We start from the raw sequence: 20,868 nt of genomic DNA, 5'->3' as shown, positions 1-20,868 counted from the left end.
GTCTGATATTGTAGTCCTCTACCACAGGATTTTTCTAATACCTTAGTATGGTATGAAGGTTATCCTAGAATCTCAAGGGCTTTGCTAAGAGAATACAAACTCTTGCACATCTTATTAGGCTGGAAATGTTTTTGTTATGGGCTTGGTGAATGATGCTGTGTCTTTCAGCTGAGAATGAACCTATTTAAATTGGGAGAGGTTTGACATCAGGTTGGCCACTAGGTGATGAATTTGTTCTATCTGCAGCATTTCATGAAGACTGTCTTCTAAAATGTAAAAAAAGTTTTTGAACTCAGGAAGGGTGCCAAAACTAATGAAATGATGGATTTTTTAAAGTACCAAAGTATAAGATTCTTATAGCTTTTTAAAATTGTAAAATCATGCTTTTGACTCAAGCTGAATCTGAAACTAAGCCTCCAGGTCTTCAAATTGCATTTCACTAACTGAATAATCAGTCTTTATCCATTTAGTTTTACTTTGACAGATACATGATCTCATTAATGTTGGTATTTTTTCCAAAAGGAGATTGCAACTCATTCATACTTTCTTATCCAGTGCAACTTTTATCCATGCTCTTCTATACATCTTCCACAGAAAGGTCCCTCCAAAGGGCTGGAGTAGATCTCTTGATTTCATATAGGCTTGCAGGCAGTCCATTAGTTACTAATTGCTGTTGCTACATGATGAGCACTTCTCTTTTTCTGTTCATACATCTGATGACATCTCACTTGTACATGTGTGCAATCTTCACCAATAATGTGACACAGTCTATTCATGCTGACCATGTGCCTTTTCATTGCATGTTAAATATCTGCAGTGTTAATTCTTTGAAGATTGTAATATTCCATGACTCAAACAGTATCATTAGAAGAATACGATTAAGAAGATGGACCTCTGTTTCAGGGAGAAACGTGTGTGTTTATGCATGCCACTAAAAGTACTTGTGTGTTTCCCCAAAAGTGATCCTGCTTTCTCTCTTCCTCTCGTTCAATTTCAGGCTAAAATCATTGTCCATGTTCAGTCTCTGTCCATATATTTGTATCACTTCTATAAGGCTTTCCATCCAATTGCACATCATAGTTTCAACAAAAGGAATTCTTTTTTTTTTCTACTTGGTTTATTTTCTCTGCCTAGTGAAGATGAACTCTTTTGAATGATTATGGACTTCTTTAAAGAGTTCTGCAATATTCTGCAGTTTGATGAAGTCAGCATATTGTAATCTGCAAAAAGAAGCATTCAGAGAACTTCAGTGTCTTTAGGGAATTTCTTTTCTATTGAATCTGTAGTGGACATTCTCTGTGATAGTGGCAAACACTTTTTGGGTAATTATGTCCTTTTTTTTGTTTGCTTAATATTCATAGTCAGATAGTTAAACTTTCCAACAATCTTATGTGATTATGGAAGATACCATGTAAGAGGAAAGCCTCTGCTTCAGTGAACAAAAACTTTTGTATTATAGTCAACAAATAATAATTATGGTGGGATTTTGTATTCTTTAGAACTTTCAGTCACTTACATGATTGTAAAGAGGTGTTTTGTAGTAGAATGTCATTTGTGAAAGCCCGATCCTTTCTTTCTCAAATCTTCATCAACAATGCTGTCAGTTAGCATGTGGATTGTTCTCATGAAATTTTTGTAGAAGGAAAATAGGCATTTGGGTTGGTAGTTATTGAATGTTTTCTTAGTTGTTTAAAAAATAAGGTCTGAGTTTTTTCCAAGTGTTTAGTATCTTCCTTTTTTTTTCTCCACATATCTTGAGAATTGAATTCTGTTTCCTGTTATGTTTAATCTTCTTGGTTTTAGCTCAGGCTTTTGAGATGCTTTTGGGCTTGATTCTGTCATCCATCATAATGGCCATCCCTCTGAATCTTGTGCCACATGAATAATCAACAAATATTCCTTCCGTGTCTTCATGCAAATTTCTGAAACAAATATTGACTAGGCCAAAGTTAAGGCTGGAACCCTGAGACACAACACTAGAACTTTCTTTTTCCAATTGACTTTAATTACATTTTGAATGTGGTTGAATTCTTTGGGTATGGTTGTTGAATCAGCTTCATATCAATGTAATTGTACTATCACTCGCCTCATATTTCCTAAGCTTATCAAATGTCCTAACTTTATCAAATGTCTCATGTCCAGGTTTATTATATGTGTTTGTGTGTATGTATTCACACAAGCACATATATGATATATACACATATATACACATTATATTGTGGATCATTCATGTTCCCACTTCATAAATTCATAGGTTTAAAGATGGAAGAGCCCTTAGAGGTCATGTGATCTAACCCCACTGTTTTATATAAGAGGAATCAAAGGCCCAGAAAGATAAAATGGCTTGCTCAGGGTCACAAAGATAGTAAGTAAGTTGGGTTAGAATGTGAACCTATATTTTCTTTCTCCCAAATCTACTACTCTTTACATTGTACCAGACTTCCTCCTCCAATATAATTCAGTTAATGGATATAGTACTATTTATCAAATAAATTTCTCTCTCTTAATTTTTACACTATCAATGACATAGTAGATAAATATTCAAGATAGGCAAAGATAATAATCTGTAATAGGTCTGGTTTTCAGTTGTATTATATTAGATAATATGAATCATTTTTAATCATCTTTCAACTACCCCCACTCCCCTTACAATTTCTTCCATTTCTTTTCAAGCTAAATTGTATGCTCACATTACAAAAAAAAATTTTTCTCCTGAAAGATCTAATTAGATACATGCTTTCATTTTATAAAAGTGCCTGTTTTCTTTAGTAACTTACATGAAGTAAGTAACTGAGGTGAATTTCAACAAATCTTCAAAATTTTTTATTTTAGAAATAGGACCAGAAATATTATCTATGTTATATTGCAAAACTCGGAGTACTTCATAGTTAAAGATAGTAATTTGACACATCATGTATGTAGTAATAACAAGTACACTACAATTAAATAATTTTATGAAAAATGGAAATTCACCTGAGTTACTGACCTTCATATTTTTCAGTACTTTAAAACAAAGGAAAGAACCATCTAGAACGTTTTGCTTAAAACTACAGACCACGTGCAGCACTTAATTAATTTTATGAGTATTTACACAGAATTGAATTTAAGTGACCAAATGCTATAGAGAGTTTTGTGGTTGATCACCTGTTGTCCTCGGCATATTAATCAGAAATTATATTTAATGCTGTTTAGTTCCTCCTTTTTGACACTAAAACCTCTCCCATCATGGTGTGCAGGTGATGCTGGGTTTTAGAAGACTCTGCCATCTAGAAATTTGGCACATCCTTCCAAGTTGGAAAGAATTTTCTTATAGGCCCAACAATAGACACAGGACCAGCCTAGCTAAAGGTAGAGAGGCTCAGCACCAGGGTTGGCCGTTAGTTCAGGGATGTTTTTGGCCACAGCAACTACAAGAGCTAATGGATCAGTTGCTGTATTGGTTTTCAGGATGAACTGAAGCCTAAGTAAAAGAACTCTTTGGGTTGGCTTTACAATATGAAGAGTCACAATCTGCACTGATGGTGGGAGAACCACAAGAATGAAATAATGGATTCTTAAAATAAAGAAATGTTAAATTCTTCTCCCAAATACTAGAAATAAAACAATCCTAGTCTATTATGTTAGCTACTATTATAGCTTAAAGTATCTATTCCAAGTTGTTTTTTGTTTTGTTTTGTTTTTTTTTTTTGTAGCTCCTTATGGTTCTTGTGTCTGTTATCTTCACTGTGTGAAAAAGGCTAGGAATGAAAACAGCTTGTCACGTGTATGGTGGCCTCCTTCTGGTTTTTTTCCTCTGCATTACATTCAACTTCCCTCCCTCTTGGTACTTCTCTCAGATTTTTAAATGCTCCTTTGAATTTGTGACTCCTCAAATATTCTGGCTCAATTGATGCTTTTGATCCCTTCATGGAAACAACCTTTAGCAATTTCTTATTCATATGTATCAGGATGAGGAGAAGCCAAAGTAGGAAAAATAACAAGATGAAGAAGATAAAAATAAGCTTATGTTGAGAAAATATTTTTAAAAAACCTATGACATAAAATAGCAATTGGGGAGGTGAACAGAAAATGATGCGATACTTCTGGAGCATAAATGCTCCAAAAGCTAATGGATCAGTTCCTAATTTTGACTTTTAGGCTGAAATGATGCCTAAGTAAAAGGACTCTTCTGCTTGGTCTTGCCTTTGAAATTATTCTTTTCAACCATCATGCATCTTGTGCCAAACAAAAGTCTGGCCTTTCTTCTGGGGTTTAATACTGAGCTCATCATGCAGAGGTAAGGATTTTTCCAAGTAATCCATAATATGCAAACAAGGGAGACAGTATTGATGTTGCATGTTTCTTTTCTATTTTTATATTAAGGCTGTATCTCACAGGTTAGTGGGCTAAAAAAAAACAGCCCTGTCATAGCCTGAACTATAAAAACTGTAAAATCACTGACCTGCTATATTTCATTGAATCAATATATAAAGTAGGAAATTACCTTTTAGAGCTAGATTTAATGTGGTATATATACTGTATCACTCTCTCTTAGGTGGACAGCAAAGGTCTATACATACAAAAAATGAAAGTAACTAGATGTACTGAAATTAAAGGGTTATAAAACTGTGCTTGATGGAAAATGAAAGAAATCTGCCAACAGAATTAAAGAACTAAAGGGAGAGAGCACCGGGTGGTGGGAGGGTGAGAAAGGGATCATCAAACTTTTATAACCAAAAAAGATCAGGTATCCACCTCTACATTATAATGTAGTCTTCTAATATAAAAGGCTGAAATTTTGCCATGAAATTTGTTCTAACAACCCAGCCCCAAATTGTTTTTAACCTCCTATGTTAAACTAGGGAGGAATGACAACAGTATACATCTTTGCATGCATATGTGGGAGGTCTACCCATTGGGTGGTAGTTAGTGAAAAGACAAGAAATATGCACAATATTTCAAGAGACATTTTTTCTTGACATTCTGATTCAAAAATAAAAATAAATTAACATAAAAGACAAGGACACTAAAGAAAGGAAACCATAGTGTCTCTTGCTTTCAATAATTCTCATTCTTCTGCATATCAGGAAAGTTACCTCTGAAATTTAACCAATCAGCTTCCCTCTAAAGAGTGGGTACAGAACTGGCAGAATAAGAAAACAACTGGTCATAACTTTGTGTAACCTCATCACTTCTTTATATCTAAGCGAAACTGAGTTATCAACAGGAGCAGGATTTCTTGGTTATAGAAAGCAAAGCTAAAGAAAATCCTTATTTGTAATAAAATCAAATGACTTCTTTATAAAACATTTCTACGAAATACTTATAATGTGAAATAAATTAGAATTGTAATGAAAAATAATTGTTTATCTAAGTATTTCAAATATAAGAGGTTTGAGGTAAAGAAGAATGAATACTCTTATTTTATTAAAAGTTTCAATCTAAAACCTCAATGAAATCTACCACTTTTATTCCAAGAGGGGCTGATGGTACTTGAACAGGGAAAGCAAGGATCAAGATGGCACCAAATGTTGAAGATTTACCCATACTGGCCTAATATGCAGAACAGTTGGTTCAATAGATCAGTGACCGATTTTCCTCAGGAAGTGGTGTCAAAACTTTCCTAGAGAGTATAAACTGCTGTAAGAAAAATAAAGATGGCAAATATGATTAAGATTGTCTTTACTTCAAGTCAATAATATCTTCATCAAAGGAAGCTGTGAGCTGAAATGGGCTTCCGGAGGGTGGACTCTCCTCTCTGGTGGCCAAGGTATCAGGATCTGAACTTGTAGAAAGGAGACGCCCATCAGAGTTGTCTTCAAAAACAGGTCTTTCAAACGAGCCTGATAGGATCCTATAAGAAAAGAGAGAAAAATTACTATGTAAAATAATTGGTCAGGTTAAGGTGGCTTTCATCTTCCTTACAGGGGTACAATGGATTCGGGACTGCTGTCCTAAAATTGCCATTGTAAAAAATCATTTTTTTTCCATATTCCATTCTATAATAACGGCTGTCATTGACACAGAATTTAAGACATTCAAAGTACTTTACATATATTATTTCACTTGAATCTCACAACAATCCCTATGAGGTAGCTATTACAGGGTTCCATGTTACAAAAAGAAACTGAGGTCTAGAAAAGGTCAGTCAACTTGCCCATGCTCACAGGCAGGTCAGATGTAACATATGAATCCAGCTTTTTCTGACTCCAAGTCCAGAAGTTCATCCATGCTTCTTTAGCCCAATTGGCTTTGGAAGTGTGCCAAGTGGGGTTCAGTCCTTAACTAACACTGACCTCATGATAGTCTAATGGATGTACCCCACATAATCACAATTATACAGGAGGTCATATGGACTCTGTTCCATGTCCTTCTCCTCCTTTCACTCAACCACAAAGGTGGTGGGGAGAGGGGTACAATGATAGAACCTGCCAAATCTAAGTTAGATTTAGGCTTGGTGTAAGGAAAAACTTCCTAACTATTAAAACTATCCAAAAGTGGAATATGTTGCCTTGGGAAATATATTTGTTCTGACTTATCACTGATCCTTCTAAAATAAGATGTTCTGAGCTGCCCACAAACCCTGAAAGGGTCTAACCTGGACAAAATATATATAGCAGGATGCTCCTCTTAATGCAGTTAAAAATTTGTTGTCATGTGATATGCTGAACTCCCCCAGATCATTTTTCAGATAACTGTGGCCTGCTCAGACCTCCCCCGTCCTATCCCTGGGTGGTTGGTTTCTCCATTTGTGGCTGCTAGAGCATGTCCGTGGGCTGCAGCCAGCCCAAGTGAGGTCTCGGACACAAGCACATGTCACACAAAGATTGACCATTCTTGCCCTGAGACCATCGTATATCTTAGGTCACCATATTCTTAGTTTAACAGAACTCCAAGGCCAGTGCTTGAAGTATTAGTACATGAATTGTACTCTTTCCAAGCTGCACACACAGCTGTGTGCACACACAGGATACACAGGAAGGAGTTCCATAAAAACCAGCCCTCATTCATGGGTCAGGGACGGTCAGCTCAGAGGGTTTTTGATCTTGCTGCTTTCAGATCAGGTCTGAGAGGAGGTGTGTAGCTGTAGGAGGAGCAGTAGCTATAGTAGTAACTCATGGATAGAGATCCATTTCTGAGTCACAGAGAAAGGAAATAAGACCAGCAGCAAGGCCAGAGTACTCAGGGACAAAGCCAGAAGTCTGAGATAGATGCTTTAATCAGATTTCAAGAGAGGGTGGGAGTAGAAGCAAAATTGACCCACATGGATCATGCTCCTTTACCCTGCATCCTGCACATACCAGGAGAACAATGACAGAAAGGTCCTATATATAATAAAATATCCATGGAAATGTTCTTTGTGGTAGCAAAAAGAAAGAATGAAAAAAGCCAAGCTGATGGCCCTGGGGTGGAAGCAGTCAAACTGTCAGTTCTGATCCATGTGGATCAATTTTGCTTCTACTCTCACCCTCTCTTGAAATCTGATTAAAGCATCTATCTCCTTGGCTTTGTCCCTGAGTACTTTGGCCTTGCTGCTGCTCTTATTTCCTTTCTCTGTGACCCAGAAATGGATCTCTATCCAATGAGTTAGAGCATGAACAATTTAGTGACTTCACTTGTATTGTTATAAATTGATTTCCAGAATCGACCAATTCACAGTTCCCTATCACAGACAGCAAGGCGGTGCATTGGCCAGTCTCAGATACTTATTAGCTATGAGTTGGGGCAAATCATTCACTCTTTGCTCAATTTCCTTACCTGTAAAATAATAGTAATAATAGAACCTATCTCACAGAGTGGTTATGATTATCAAATGAGATATTTGTAAAGCACTTAGCAAAATGCCTGGCATATAGAAACTGCTTATTTTTCTGTAGTCTCTTCAATATTGATTGTTTCCATTTTAAAAAAATCATTTTTGACAAATTGATGGGTATGAGGTAAAATCACAGAATTGTTTTAATTTGAATTTCTGTTGTCATTAATGATTTAAGCAATATTTCATGTAATTGTTGATATTTTCCTTTTGTTCTCCTGAAAACTAATACAAATATTCTTCAGTCACTCAAAGGATAGTTTTGAATGTGCTTCAGAGAAAGAACTTTTGGTGAGCTTTCCAACAATATTTCTACCCTTGTGGATAGCTATCAATATTTTTATCTTTGACTAGGAAGGGATGATCTTTCCCTTTTCTTTTTATAATATTTTTATCTGGATTTCTCCTTTGCATTTATCCCATATACTCATATATTAGAGTTGATTATATACTTAACTTTTCTTCTTTATTATATTTTTAGCTCTTCTGAGAACAGAGTCCAGGTCCTAATTTTTTTTTTTTAATTTCCAGTAATGAGTTTTACATATAGCATATGCCATGCATATAGCATTTAATAAGTATTTGTCAGGTTTGTTTAATGATAGATTTCGGGCCTTTTAGACCCTCATGAATGCCATCTTCACTATAATTTGCTCATTCACAGGCTTGTTCACCTCAGCACCACTAAGAAAGGTACCAGATCCAAGATTATGATCTCTAAAATAATTTTCTCTGATTACAATTTCCTGTTTTACTTCTCCCACTTCACTTCTGACAAATCCATTCATCACTTTCATCTTCACTGCCTGCCCCTCAATCTCCCCTAGTTCTCCCCATCCACTATCCCCCTTCAGGATTCACTTTATTCTCTTTGCAGTCCTGATTCTAGTAGTCACATATTTAAACCACTCATGGTCCTCTACCTTTGAATCCCTGCTGTACTCATATCTTTGCTAACTATGAACTGCAATCTCTTCTTCTCTAATTAGGGACTTGTCCTGTTTCTGTCTTGCAAATTCTAGGTCATTCTGCAATTTGCTTTTTCTGCTTATCTCAGGAGTCATTCAGGGTGAAATCAGATGACCACACCAAGTCCATAACAAACTGAATGTATCTAACGTTAGCTTGACCCTTGCTACTGCTATTATTTATCCTGGATTGATTCTCCAGTAGCCATTCCAAACTTTTTACTCTCCTTTTCCCCCTCAGCTCTACTTCCATTGTCCTTTTTCTCAAATGGAATGCCTCCTTATTTTCTTTTTTCTTTACATAAAAGCCATATATATGTTCTTCTTGTCTTTCTTCTTCCCATTAGACTCATTGAGTGGACAGATTGAGTTTTTTGTTTTTGCTGCTGCTGCTGCTGCTGGTTTTTTGTTTGCTTTTTGTTTTTGCTTTTCTTTGTATTACTAATTCTTAGCACAGTGCATGGCACTTAGTAAGCATTTAATACTTATTTGTCGACTAAATTCTGACTTCATGAGGTAACATAAGGTCAGTGGAGAATATCCTGGGACAGGATATTAGAACAGGAAGAGAAAGTTAATCCAAGGAGGCCTTACATATGAGTTACATCCTAAAGTATGAAATGCCTATCTATCTATCTATATCTATCTATATATGATTAGTATCTATGATTGTTCTAAGATACTTAACCATTACACAATAATTAGATGACATTCTCTGGTATAGTAGAACAGTATAATGAAGATTACACCTCTCTACACCATTCTCCCCCACCTTCTAAAAGGCTGAGATTGTAGTTTTTGCATGAAATGTAAATAAGGTATCCACCCTGAGAATAAAGGTTGTATATTTTAGATGAAAGAGCACCAGTACTTGTGTGATGAGAAGTGGGGCTGGGAAGGAGGGGATTTCTATTTACCTTGCTCAGGGATAGTTGGTAATATATTAATAGCAAACCTTGTCTTTTTTTTACTGTACTTGTAACTTTAAGTAAAATGACTTTTGCTTAAAATGAGTATGTGTACTTATTCTCTTGTGAAACACTGACTCAGTTCAATAGACTTACAAATCTATATTTCCAGTCCTGATCTGTCTTATGAATTTATATTCTACATTTTCAAATGATATCTGGACACTTTGCTGCCTAGATATCCTCCTGCCAACTGCATGTCCAAAACAGAATTTATTTCTCTCCCTAAAACTTACCACTCTTTCCAACCTTCCTAATTCTGCTTATGACAATGCTATCTTTTCATTCATACAGGTTCAAAATATCAGTCATTTTTGATGACTCATATAATCTAAAATCACAGAATCTAAGAATGGGAAGAATTTTCTTCTTTCTCTACATCCTTGACTTCTTACTCTTAGACCCTCATGAATGCCATCTTCACTATAACTTGCTCATTCACAGGCTTGTTCACCTCAGCACCACTAAGAAAGGCACCAGATCCAAGATTATGATCTCTAAAATACTCTCTCTACTTCTCTCTCACCTTCCATCCAATCTGTTGCCAAGTCCTGTGGATTTTACTCTCATCACATATCTCGCATATGCTCCCTTCTGGCTGACATTTCCACCATGCTGGTACAGTCCCTCAACATCTCAAATCTGAACTATTTTAATATTTTACTAATTGGTCACCCTCCCCCAAGTCTACTTATTGACTGATAGCCTCTCTCAGTGATCTCCTCAGCTCTGATGGATTGAATTATTAACTCAATGCAAATGACTCTAAAATCATATATCTGTCCTGTCTGTCCTGCTCTGTATTGCCAACTATCTGCTAGGTATCTCACTTGAATGTACTATTGATATCTCAAACACCACATGTCTCAAATGAAACACATTTTCTTTCCCCTAAACAAACCCTTCCTCCATACTCTGCTATTTTTGTGGAAGGCAGTATCATCCTATGAATAACTCAGGTTCACAATCTCTGATTCATCCATGATTCTTTCCTCTGCTTCACTTGCCACATGTAGTAATTTATTAAGTCTTGTGGCTTGTGGCTCCACAACCTCTCTTACATCTATTCTCTTATCTCTACTTACAGCACTAATTAAGACCCAGCACTTATACTATTTCAAAAGTTTCCTAATGGTTTTCCTCACTTCTAGTCTCTCATATCTTTATTATGTTTTCTATACAACTGCCTAAATAATTCTTTTAAAGGCACAGAACCGAAGTCATGTCCATTTCCTATTCAAAAATGTTTGACAGCTTCTTTATTGCTTCTAGGATAAAATAGAAAACTTGTCAGAGTGACATTTGCAGCCCTTCATAAACTGTTTCCAACCTATCTTTCCATCTTTGTTTCATGACTAGGCAGCTAGGTGACACAATGACCATGGGGACTTACTTAACTCTATTTGAACTTCAGTTTCCTCTCTGTAAAATGGGGATAATAATAACACCCATTTTCAGAATTGTGAAGATCAATGAAAAAATATGTAAGCACTTAGCAAACCTTAAAGTACATTATACACGCTAGCTATCCTTATTCTACTGTTCCTCCCATCTTTGTTTCAGTTACTTTAGTTCACATACTTTTCTCCAAACTCAACAGTCCATCTAAGATCAAGAATTTGCTTCTTCCTTGCCTATGTCTCTTAGAATATCATTCCCTTCACAGTTTAGCTTAAGCAACACTCTATCGGCAGCTAGGTGACTCAGTGGATAGTGTGCTGGGCCTGGAGTCTGGAAGACACCTTCCCAAGTTCAAGTCTTCCTATGTTTAGTCTTTCCTTGTTCCCTTTCTGGTATGTCTCTCCTGCGGCTCTCCCCACTGCATTACTACTGTTCATTCTCACCTCAAATTATCTTATTTATATATTTTTGTACATTGTATCTCCCAGCATAATATGCATTCCTTGGTTTTCATTTTTGCATTGACATCCATGGCACCAAGCATATGGTAGGCATTTAATTAATGTTTGGAGCATTTTTTTCTTTTCTTTTGCACCTCTGAACCCTCCCAAGATATTTTGGGGTTTGCTGGTTAGATTTCTTTCTTAAGAACCATGCCTTAAACCAAAACCACTCTGATTCTCATTGGCCACCAAATGGTCTTAGGCCAAGTCCCATTTGGTCATTGTTTGGGAACCACTAACTCAGATTGAATGTATATAGCAGCCATTTCTGCTTTGGCCAGAAATCCTGGGGGTCTTCCCCTCCAAAATTCATTTATTTAGATTTGTTTCTTTTTTGGACTAGGTGAAAGAGGAGATTCTTTGCCTCAATTGCTACTCAGCCTTAATCACGGAATGGGTGCTGCCTCAGTCACACTGAGACCCGTTGAAGACCTTAGCTTAAAAAGGCTCCCATGGCATCCAGGACCATCTCCAGTCATGCTGATCTATATCTGGTCACCGGACCCAGATGGCTCAGGGTGTGTGTGGGGGAGTGAGACCAGTGACCTTGCAGAGCCTTCACTGGAATCCAGCTCATTTACATGTCCCAGCACCACCTCCCTGATGTCCTGGCCCTCTTGAGAATGAAGCACAAACAACAACAACCTCTGTGAGTAAGCTGAGGCCGCTAGATAGAGCTCTAGTCTGGAGTCAGGGAGACATGAATTCTAATCTGGCCTCAGACACGTGTGATCCTAGACATGTCACTTAACCCTGTTTACCTCAATTTTTTCATCTGTGAAGTGAACTGGAAAAGGAATTGGCAAACCATCTCAATATCTTTGCCAAAGGGCATCACAAGGAATCAGATGGGACTGAAAATGACCGACAATAATGCAAGTCTATTGGGTTGAGTTGCAGGTAGCTCTAAAATTCTCCAGCCCAACTTGTACCTGATCAACAATAATATTATTTCTTTGTACCGTACTATTGCCTCTGATGCTGCCTATGGGAACCCAGTCAAAGTCCATTCCACACACTAGCTCTTCAAGTACCAGAAGACTGCTATCTAGTCCCCCATAAGTCTCCTTTAAGAGATACCAAATTTCTTTTACTGATCCTCTTATGTGATGGTCTCAAGTCTTCTCATTATCCCCCTTTCTCTTTTCTAGATGAGTTCTAGCTTATCTAGACACATCTTAAAACATGCTGCCCATAACTGAACTCAGGACTCCAACTGTAGCCTGGTTAAGGCAGGGAACCTTTAGAATCTCCCTTGTATAGCAGCCAAGGCTAGCCCCAGCTGTCTTGTTTACCACTTGCGTCAACAATGTGATGCCATTGTTGGCTCATGAAAAGTTTGTAGATCATTCAAACTTCAATTCCATTCAGCAAACGTTTATTAAATGTTTACTATGTGCGAGGCATTGAGCCTGTTACTAGGAATTCAAACTAAACAAAACAGTCCCTTCTTTTGAAGAGTTTACATACTACTGAGAGAAAACAATATGTACACAGGTAAACAACACAAAATGTATACTACATAAATGCTCAACAGTTTTTCTGGTACATGGGAGGAAATATTGATGAGAGGAAGTATTGATAGCTGGGAGAGTCAGAAAAGACCTCTTTGGAGGTAGCACTTGGGCTGAGCTATAAGTGAAGTGAATGATTCCAAGGAATGAAGATTAGGAGGGAGCACATTCCTTTCATGGGCACAGACTGAGGAAAGGGATGAAAGTAAGAGGTGGAATATCTTGTATAAGGAATGGCAAGTGGACTTCACTAGCTGAAATGTGGAACACATAAGATAGAGTAATATAATCAACCCCTCAAATTAGGTTGTAATCTTATGGAAAATATTTTAAAAACAGAGTGGTTTATATTTTATCCTAGATAGGAAGTTAGATTACCTATACTCAAGTTTTAGCTCTGTTGTTTGCTATCTTCAGTTTAACAAACATATTCATTTAGGATCATAAACCAAAATTGATTGGAAGAGATGAAAATCACTGTATCTTTGAGGAAAAAATTCCTACTACAGTTTTTTTCTACATGTAGAAAACTAGATGACTCTTAACTCTCTGATACTGTCCTGTGTGGTACATTTGTGCAGGTTGTCCCCTCCATACCTAAATTGTACTTCTTAGGGACCTGGTCATTTCTATTTCTTACTTCAAGTTCCACTGCAGATACCATCTCTTCATGCAGCTCTCATTTCTCCTATAGCTACGATTGCTCTTTGTCTTTGATTCTTGCTGCCAAATACCATGATATGAGTGCTCTCAAAAGAGCGGGGATCCTAGAGTTAGAGTTGGAAGAGATCTCAGACATCACTTCATCTGGTTCTCTAGTTCTGAAGACAAGGAAATGAAGGGCAAAGATCATCAGATGACTTGGCCAATGTACAACAGACAGAAAACAACAGAGCCAAGATTTGGATTTGGTCTTTCTTCAGGGTCAGCATTTTGTCTTGCTGCACCATACTGATGGGCTTCTCTGCCATCTTTATTTATCAGAAGGAGTGAATAAGGACATTTCTTCTGATATTTAATTCCTTTTGGCAAGCCAAAAGTCAGAGCAAAATGATGTGGTAAGTCTGAACAGACAAGCACCTGAGCTTTATCTACCTACTTGTCAAAACCAATTTTAAGCTATCTAATTTTAATCACCCACTCGGTGAAATGTTATAGTGGACTGCTCAGGTGTGGTAAGAATGACAGATGTTTTATGTAGCTTCCTTTTAAGGAAGCAGGGAAGCCATTCTGAGGAGTCTATGTGACTTCCTTGTCACTTATGGCATAAAAGGCTCAGTATATGGAAAGTTGGTATTGGAAGTTTTACTGGAATGGCCACAGCTTTGATGGAATCCCTTTTTGACCTAGTCTGGCAAGATGCCACAGGGAACGTGGAGGCAGAGGGGAATAGAGTCTGACTTGAATTAATATACTACTTTAAGATCCCTGCTGTACAGGGAATGTTTCATTTATGTATTTATTTTTGTCTCCAGCACCTAGTATATCACCTGGCACATGCAGTAATTACTTGATAAATGCCTGATAAACTTGAGGAACTGTATCATTTAAGTAATGTTACATTTTAAATGAGTGCCATGAGTACCTTATTGCATTGTAATCCCAATACTAAGACATAGAACTGGCCCAGAATATCAGGTTACCTGTCACTGCTTGTTGATCTCACTGCCCCCTGCTTGGGTTCCCCTTCTAGCTGCTTTCGGGATGCTGTCTTCTGCTTTGGTGCTCCTTCAGACCTGGGTCCTACTTCATCAGACAGTCCTAGGCCCAGGGGAAAAAGATTAGTTTAGAGGAACACAGAAATATTCTCAAGGTCAAAGTTACTACATGATTCTTGATCAGAACCCAGGTAACCTACAAAGGGTTGACAAATGACATTTGGTTTTCTCTGACTGGTACTTTACTTGTGGGTAAAAAACAAGTCATTGGTTCCTAAGTGGTTTGTCTAGGTAAGACGCAGGGATTCTTAATTATCTTTATAATATTGCCAAAACAGTCCTTTATCCTCAGAGACATGCACAGACATTTCATTGCTGCACTTTTCTCCCTCCCATTACCACAAATGTGAAGGCTATTCTTACTAGAGGAAAGGTATGGTAGAGAAAAGCACAGCTGGAGCAGTCTAGAATTAAAGAATGCCTTCATATTTTGGCTGTCATTAAAACCGGCAAACATTCCATAGCTTCTTTCTCTTTTCTCCTTTCATAATTACAAGAGGCTAGAGGTGTCCAGCAATGGGTTACCAAATCTGGATCTGGGCTAGATTTCAAGTCCATATCACAACCACCTACCCCAGAACTTGGACTAGACAAAGTGATCCAGGCATTTTTCCTGTCCTCCTGATTGCCCACACCCCCAACTCTCCTGTATTTGGAGAAAGAATATGCTGAGGACATTAATGTCCGTTCTTGCCTCAACCAGTTAAAAATAATTCTTCAACACAAAATTTTCACAAGTAGGCTTCCCAAACAGTTGGTACTTCCCTTTGTTTTCTGGCTCCTGTTTTCTCTAGCTCCCCTAACCCTTGTTCTTGAGAATTACTGTTTGTTGGCAAAAATGCTTCTCTAACATTGTCATCTCCATTCAGTCTTAGCTCTATTTCTCCTCTACTTCTCCCATACCTTTCCCTTCTATTGTGGTCCCTAGAACATCTACCATATTATTAACAATTTTTCTTTCATCTTAGAACTTTTACTCTTATTTTCTTTCCATTTTATTGTTATCCTACAGCTTTCTCCAGAAGAAATTTCATTCCTGACTACCTTCTTTAGTGCAGTTGCTCTTTATTATCCAATCACTAGAGGAAAGGCCAGGAGGAGGAATGGCCATATGCTTTGTTTCTCATGGCCATCTCTAGACTATTCTTTAAAACTCTGTACCTATCTTTTAAGGTTAACTACATCTTAGCACATTCTCCAGAGACTTATGGCTGTAAATCTACTGGTTTCCAAGCTATTTCTTTCTTATGGGGTTTAATACACGGGTTTCACAGTCTTCTCTACTCTAACCTTTCCCTCATATTTGGGGTCTTCAATATACACCCTGATTTTCATCCACCCCTGTTCATTCACCTCTTTAATTCCCTTCTACTCCCACTTATTCAAATGACCTTGCCTCCTATTGTACTGAGAAAACAGAGACCATGGGCTCCTTCAATCCTCTTCTTCATCCTTCAAAATAGTATTACATCTTTACCAGTTCTTTACTTTTTAATTCCTATCTTTGAGAGAAAAAATTGCTTTTCTAGTTACCAAAACCTAAACCTTTGTGCCCTCAATCCAATCCCATCTCTTCTCTGGGAGCCTACCCATCGTTCATGTATTTTTCTCTTGGCCTAGGTCTCTCTTATTTCCAAACTGTCTTATCTACTACCTGATTCCCCAAGGTCTATAAGCATGGTGAAATCTTCCTCATTTTTTAAAAAATACCTTTCACTTGACTTTCCTCTACCCTCAGATTGTCATCCAATATCTCTTCTTCCTTTGACTGCCAAATTGTTAGAAAGTCACCCACACTCATTATTTTCCCTTCCTTATCACTGACTTTTATTCCCAACACTTGACTGAAACTGTTCTCTCAAAGGTTAACAGTGAGTTCTTTACTACTAAGCTTGATTGTATTTTCTCAGCTCACATATTCCTTATCATGTCTTCAGTTTTTGACACTAATGATTGCATCTTTTTTCTCTATTCCATGATACTGCTTTCTCCTATTTTTTCTTCTACTTGCCTGATTACATCTTCTCAGTCTTGTTTGTGGGATTATTATGAATTTCCTACCTCACGGCTCTATCCTGAGTATCCAGCCCTTATCTTTACTCTGAATGTTGGCCTGCCTGCATTCAATTTAAGAAGCATAAAGTATTGACTACTATACCTCTACCTGGATGAGTCACTTATATTATATGAGTCCTAAAGATTTTGAAGCAGGACTCATTATCTCTCTTGAATCCATTCCTTTCTTCAAATTTCCCTATTGCTTTTGAGGATATTACCACCAGGTATGTTATCCTGAAGTCATCCTTGATTCTTTCCTTTCCCTTATCCCTTCCCATATCCAATCACTTGACACATAATGTTGATTCCAAATTCACAACCTCTCTTGCATTTACCTCCTTTCCTCCATACACAGACATGGCCTTATTTCATATATTTATCACATGATATTTGGTAAAGAGTGGATAATACTTGATTAGGAGTCCCAGAACATGGGTTTAAATACCAGCTCTGCTCTGTGATCTCAAGCAAGTCACATAACCTCTCTAGGTTCCTGCCTCCTCTGTAAAATCAGAGTTGGTCTTGATGGCTTCTAGGATTGCTCCCAGCTCTGAATTTACTTGGATCAATGAAACAAAGTTCTAACTGGTGTTCCAGTTTTCAGACTATCTCTCCAAATCACTCCCTTTATAGCTACCAAAATCAGGCCTGATAATAATCACTCTCTTATTTAAAAACCTTCCCTGGATCCCTATATATGTAGGCAATGCCAGTTACTGAGGTGCCTCCATAATTTGGCTTTATCCCCCTTCTCCAGTCTCATATCATATTTCCCCCATCTGCCCTCTCGATATTTCTTACAAACTGGACTCGTGGCTGTTTCTCCCTAAGTGGGATAGCCAATTCCTCACCTCTGAACACTTCCCCAGGCCTGAAGTGCACCAGTCTTCATTGTCTTCCTCTCAAGATCCTTGTGTTCCTTCAAGTTTCAACTTGGGTGCTACCTCTGGGAGGCCTTCCTTGATCAAAGGATCACCATTGCTTTAGAGCTCAAAGGAACCCTAATGACCACATAGTCTAGTTCTCTAATTGTACCAAGGAAGAAGTGAAACTCAGAGAGGTTATCTAGGCTAAATATGTCATTTTACTGCCAAGAACATGGCATCTTGAAGAAGATTAAATGATTTATCTAAAATCATGAGGTGACCCTGCTTGACCAAGCCTGGATTCAAATTCAGGTCCTTTGATTCCACATCTAGAGTTCTTTCTTTTGCATCCTGTTATTAGTGTTCTCTCCTCATATCCTTTAAACTATTTTGTATTTACTTCTCTGTCTCCCCTCCCTCTCCCCCCCCCCCCCCCCCCCCCCCCCCACTCAGGGAGAAAGTAAGATCCCTGAAGGCAGGACTACCTTATTTTTGTCTTTGTTTCACTAGTGCATAGTAACTTGCACAGAGCAGGCATTTAATAAATGTTTACTTAGATGATTTGAACAAGAATTCTGATTAGAGAAATTTACCTTTTCATTCTTTATTCTGAGAAGATTGACTAATGTTAAAAAAAATCACTGGTAGATTTTAAAATAAAGGTGCTACCAATCCATAGGAAATTACCCAGTAGTTCTCTTCGTGTCCTACTTGCTATTTCTTTAATTTCCATCCGAGATAGGGATAAGGAGTGAGTGACAGGAATGGCTGCTATGCCAATCCCCACTGATGTTGGGGTGGTGATGACCTTGGGTACCAAGGGTGACTTGAGAGGTCGCTCAATGCTTCTGCCAACAAGGTTTCTCAGAGGAATCTTGTATAGGTTTTTACAGGGAATGTCACCTAAAACATAATTAGGAAAAACAGAGATTTAAGCGAATATATGTTTTTGAATAAGCAATATTTCAGGTAAACACACACTGCATGGGCTAAATATTTAAAAGAAAGAATATAATCAGTAATATAATTATTTTCTGAGTGTTGAGGGGCATTATGATAATAGGGAGAATTGTTCATCATGATATCTCAGCTTCTTCTAGTAACATATTCAGTACATGTATAGGAAAATTCACATGGCTCAACAAGATTACCCCAGAAAGTAATAGGAATCTAACACCTTATCACAAGTCTTCAAAGAATAATTTCTTTCTTAGTGGGCTACTCTGGCTTCTTTCATTAGAATATCTAAAAGAATCTAAACACAACTGAAGAACTGTGATTGATAATTCAAAGTCTGTGATAGCAGAGCATAGCACTATCATCTATAGATGGAAGGAGGCTTAGAAACCTTCTGATCTCACTCTCATATTTTATATGTAAGGAAACAGAGGTCCAGAGGGCTTCAGTGTCTTGCCCAAAGATCACACATGTATTAAGTGTTGGTGAGGAGGGGGGATATGCATAGTGGTAATTTGAACTTAGGATCTCTGACTCCAAAAACCAGTGCTCTTTTGATTTTGCCCTAGTTTTATGCTGAGAGGACCGTAGCCTGGGTACCTGAAACTGTTCAGAGAAAATTAGGATCCACAAATCTGATTGCCTCAGACTACTTAATGGGAAGTATCAAGAGGATAATTAGGAATTGAAGTCAATGAAGAAGGTCAAACCTTATAGATGAAAAGGGATCAACTAAGGCCAATAGAATTCACACTCAGGCCATTAAAGCTCTTCTAGCTTGCTTAAGGCAACTGCTCAACAACTGCTTTTAACCAAGCCTACTCCCCCTTCTAGAACTGACACATAAATTTCTGTGCATACCTGTTTCTTACCCTTGTGGGGTCATAAAAGAAACTGTGTGGGTACTACTGTTAAAACACTGGGATTCTGAGCATGTTCCTAAGCTCAGTCTTTCAGTTTACATATCTTCCAGTTGATTAAACAGTACACTTAAATGTGCTATGTTTTTTAGTCACCTGTTGCTAGTGACTCTATCAGAGGGACTGTAACTTCTGTTGGATTTTTGAAGTAATGACTAGTAAAACATGGAGTGTCATGAGTTCCAACCAAAAGTCCATTCTTTTTGTAATCAGGAAGGGACCAGTGGCCTTTCATGGACAATCCAGACACTGTCACTTACCTGAAGGGCTCTCATATTGCCACTGATTTGTGGGTAGATTTCACCTTATCCATATTGGGCTGTATGTAATTTTGAAAATATACCATCAAACTCATTGCTTTTGGTAAATTGCACAAAAAGGTGGTTTGGAGTGATAAAATGATCCTTCTGTTTGCCAATCCTTTACATACATATTGCTCTCATTTCCTCTTGTCTTCTTTAGTAAATTGCCCCCATCATTATCTACGCTATCTCTCTAATTATTAATTCTTTCTTATTTATTGGCTCTTTACTTTCTTTCCTATCCTTAAAAAAATCCTTCTTGAGGAAAGGGACCCACATGTGCAAACATGTTTCTAGCAGCCCTTTTTGTAGTGGCAAAAAACTGGAAACTAAGTGGATGGCCATCAACTGGAGAATGGCTGAATAAGTTATGGTATATGAGTGTTATGGAATATTACTGTTCTGTAAGAAATGACCAGCAGGATGATTTCAGAAAGGCCTGGAGAGACTTACAGGAACTGATGCTGAGTGAAATGAGCAGAACCAGGAGATCATTGAACATGGCAACATCAACATTATATGATGATCAATTCTGATGGACATGCTCTCTTCAACAATGAGATGATTCAAATCAGTTCCAATTGTTCAGTGATGAAGAGAGCCATCTACACCCAGAGAGGACTGTGGGAACTGAGTGTGGTTCACGACATAACATTTTCACTTTTTGTTGTTGTTTGCTTGCATTTTAATTTTGCTTCTCTTTTTTTCTGGTTTGATTTGATTTTTCTTAGACAGCAAAATAAATGCATAAATATGTATGCATATATTGGATTTAACATATATTTCTACCATGTTTAACATTTATTGGACTACTTGCCTTCTAGGGGAGGGCGTGGGGGAAGGAACGGAAAAATTGGAACACAAGGTTTTCAAGAGCTAATGTTAAAGAATTGTCCAC

General features: G+C 37.6%; 1 protein-coding gene across 3 annotated transcripts in view; it reads right to left on the bottom strand.

The window, feature by feature from the left end:
* Positions 1–5,644: 5,644 nt before the first annotated feature.
* The window catches only part of GARNL3 (GTPase activating Rap/RanGAP domain like 3), a 223,633-nt gene continuing 208,409 nt past the window's right edge, over positions 5,645–20,868 (bottom strand). For all 3 annotated transcript variants that reach the window (XM_031954321.1, XM_031954322.1, XM_003757155.4), the window contains 3 exons: positions 18,479–18,694; positions 14,793–14,910; positions 5,645–5,833 (listed from right to left, as the gene is read on the bottom strand). In XM_031954321.1, coding sequence (XP_031810181.1) covers positions 5,662–5,833; positions 14,793–14,910; positions 18,479–18,694 — 506 coding nt within the window. In that variant the 3' untranslated portion in view covers positions 5,645–5,661. The remainder of the gene's footprint in view (positions 5,834–14,792; positions 14,911–18,478; positions 18,695–20,868) is intronic.

The sequence above is a fragment of the Sarcophilus harrisii genome, chromosome 2 (genome assembly GCF_902635505.1).
Source record: "Sarcophilus harrisii chromosome 2, mSarHar1.11, whole genome shotgun sequence".
NCBI lineage: Eukaryota > Metazoa > Chordata > Mammalia > Dasyuromorphia > Dasyuridae > Sarcophilus > Sarcophilus harrisii.
The sequence above is the reverse complement of the archived record's forward strand: the minus strand, read 5'-3'. Positions and strand labels throughout refer to the sequence as shown.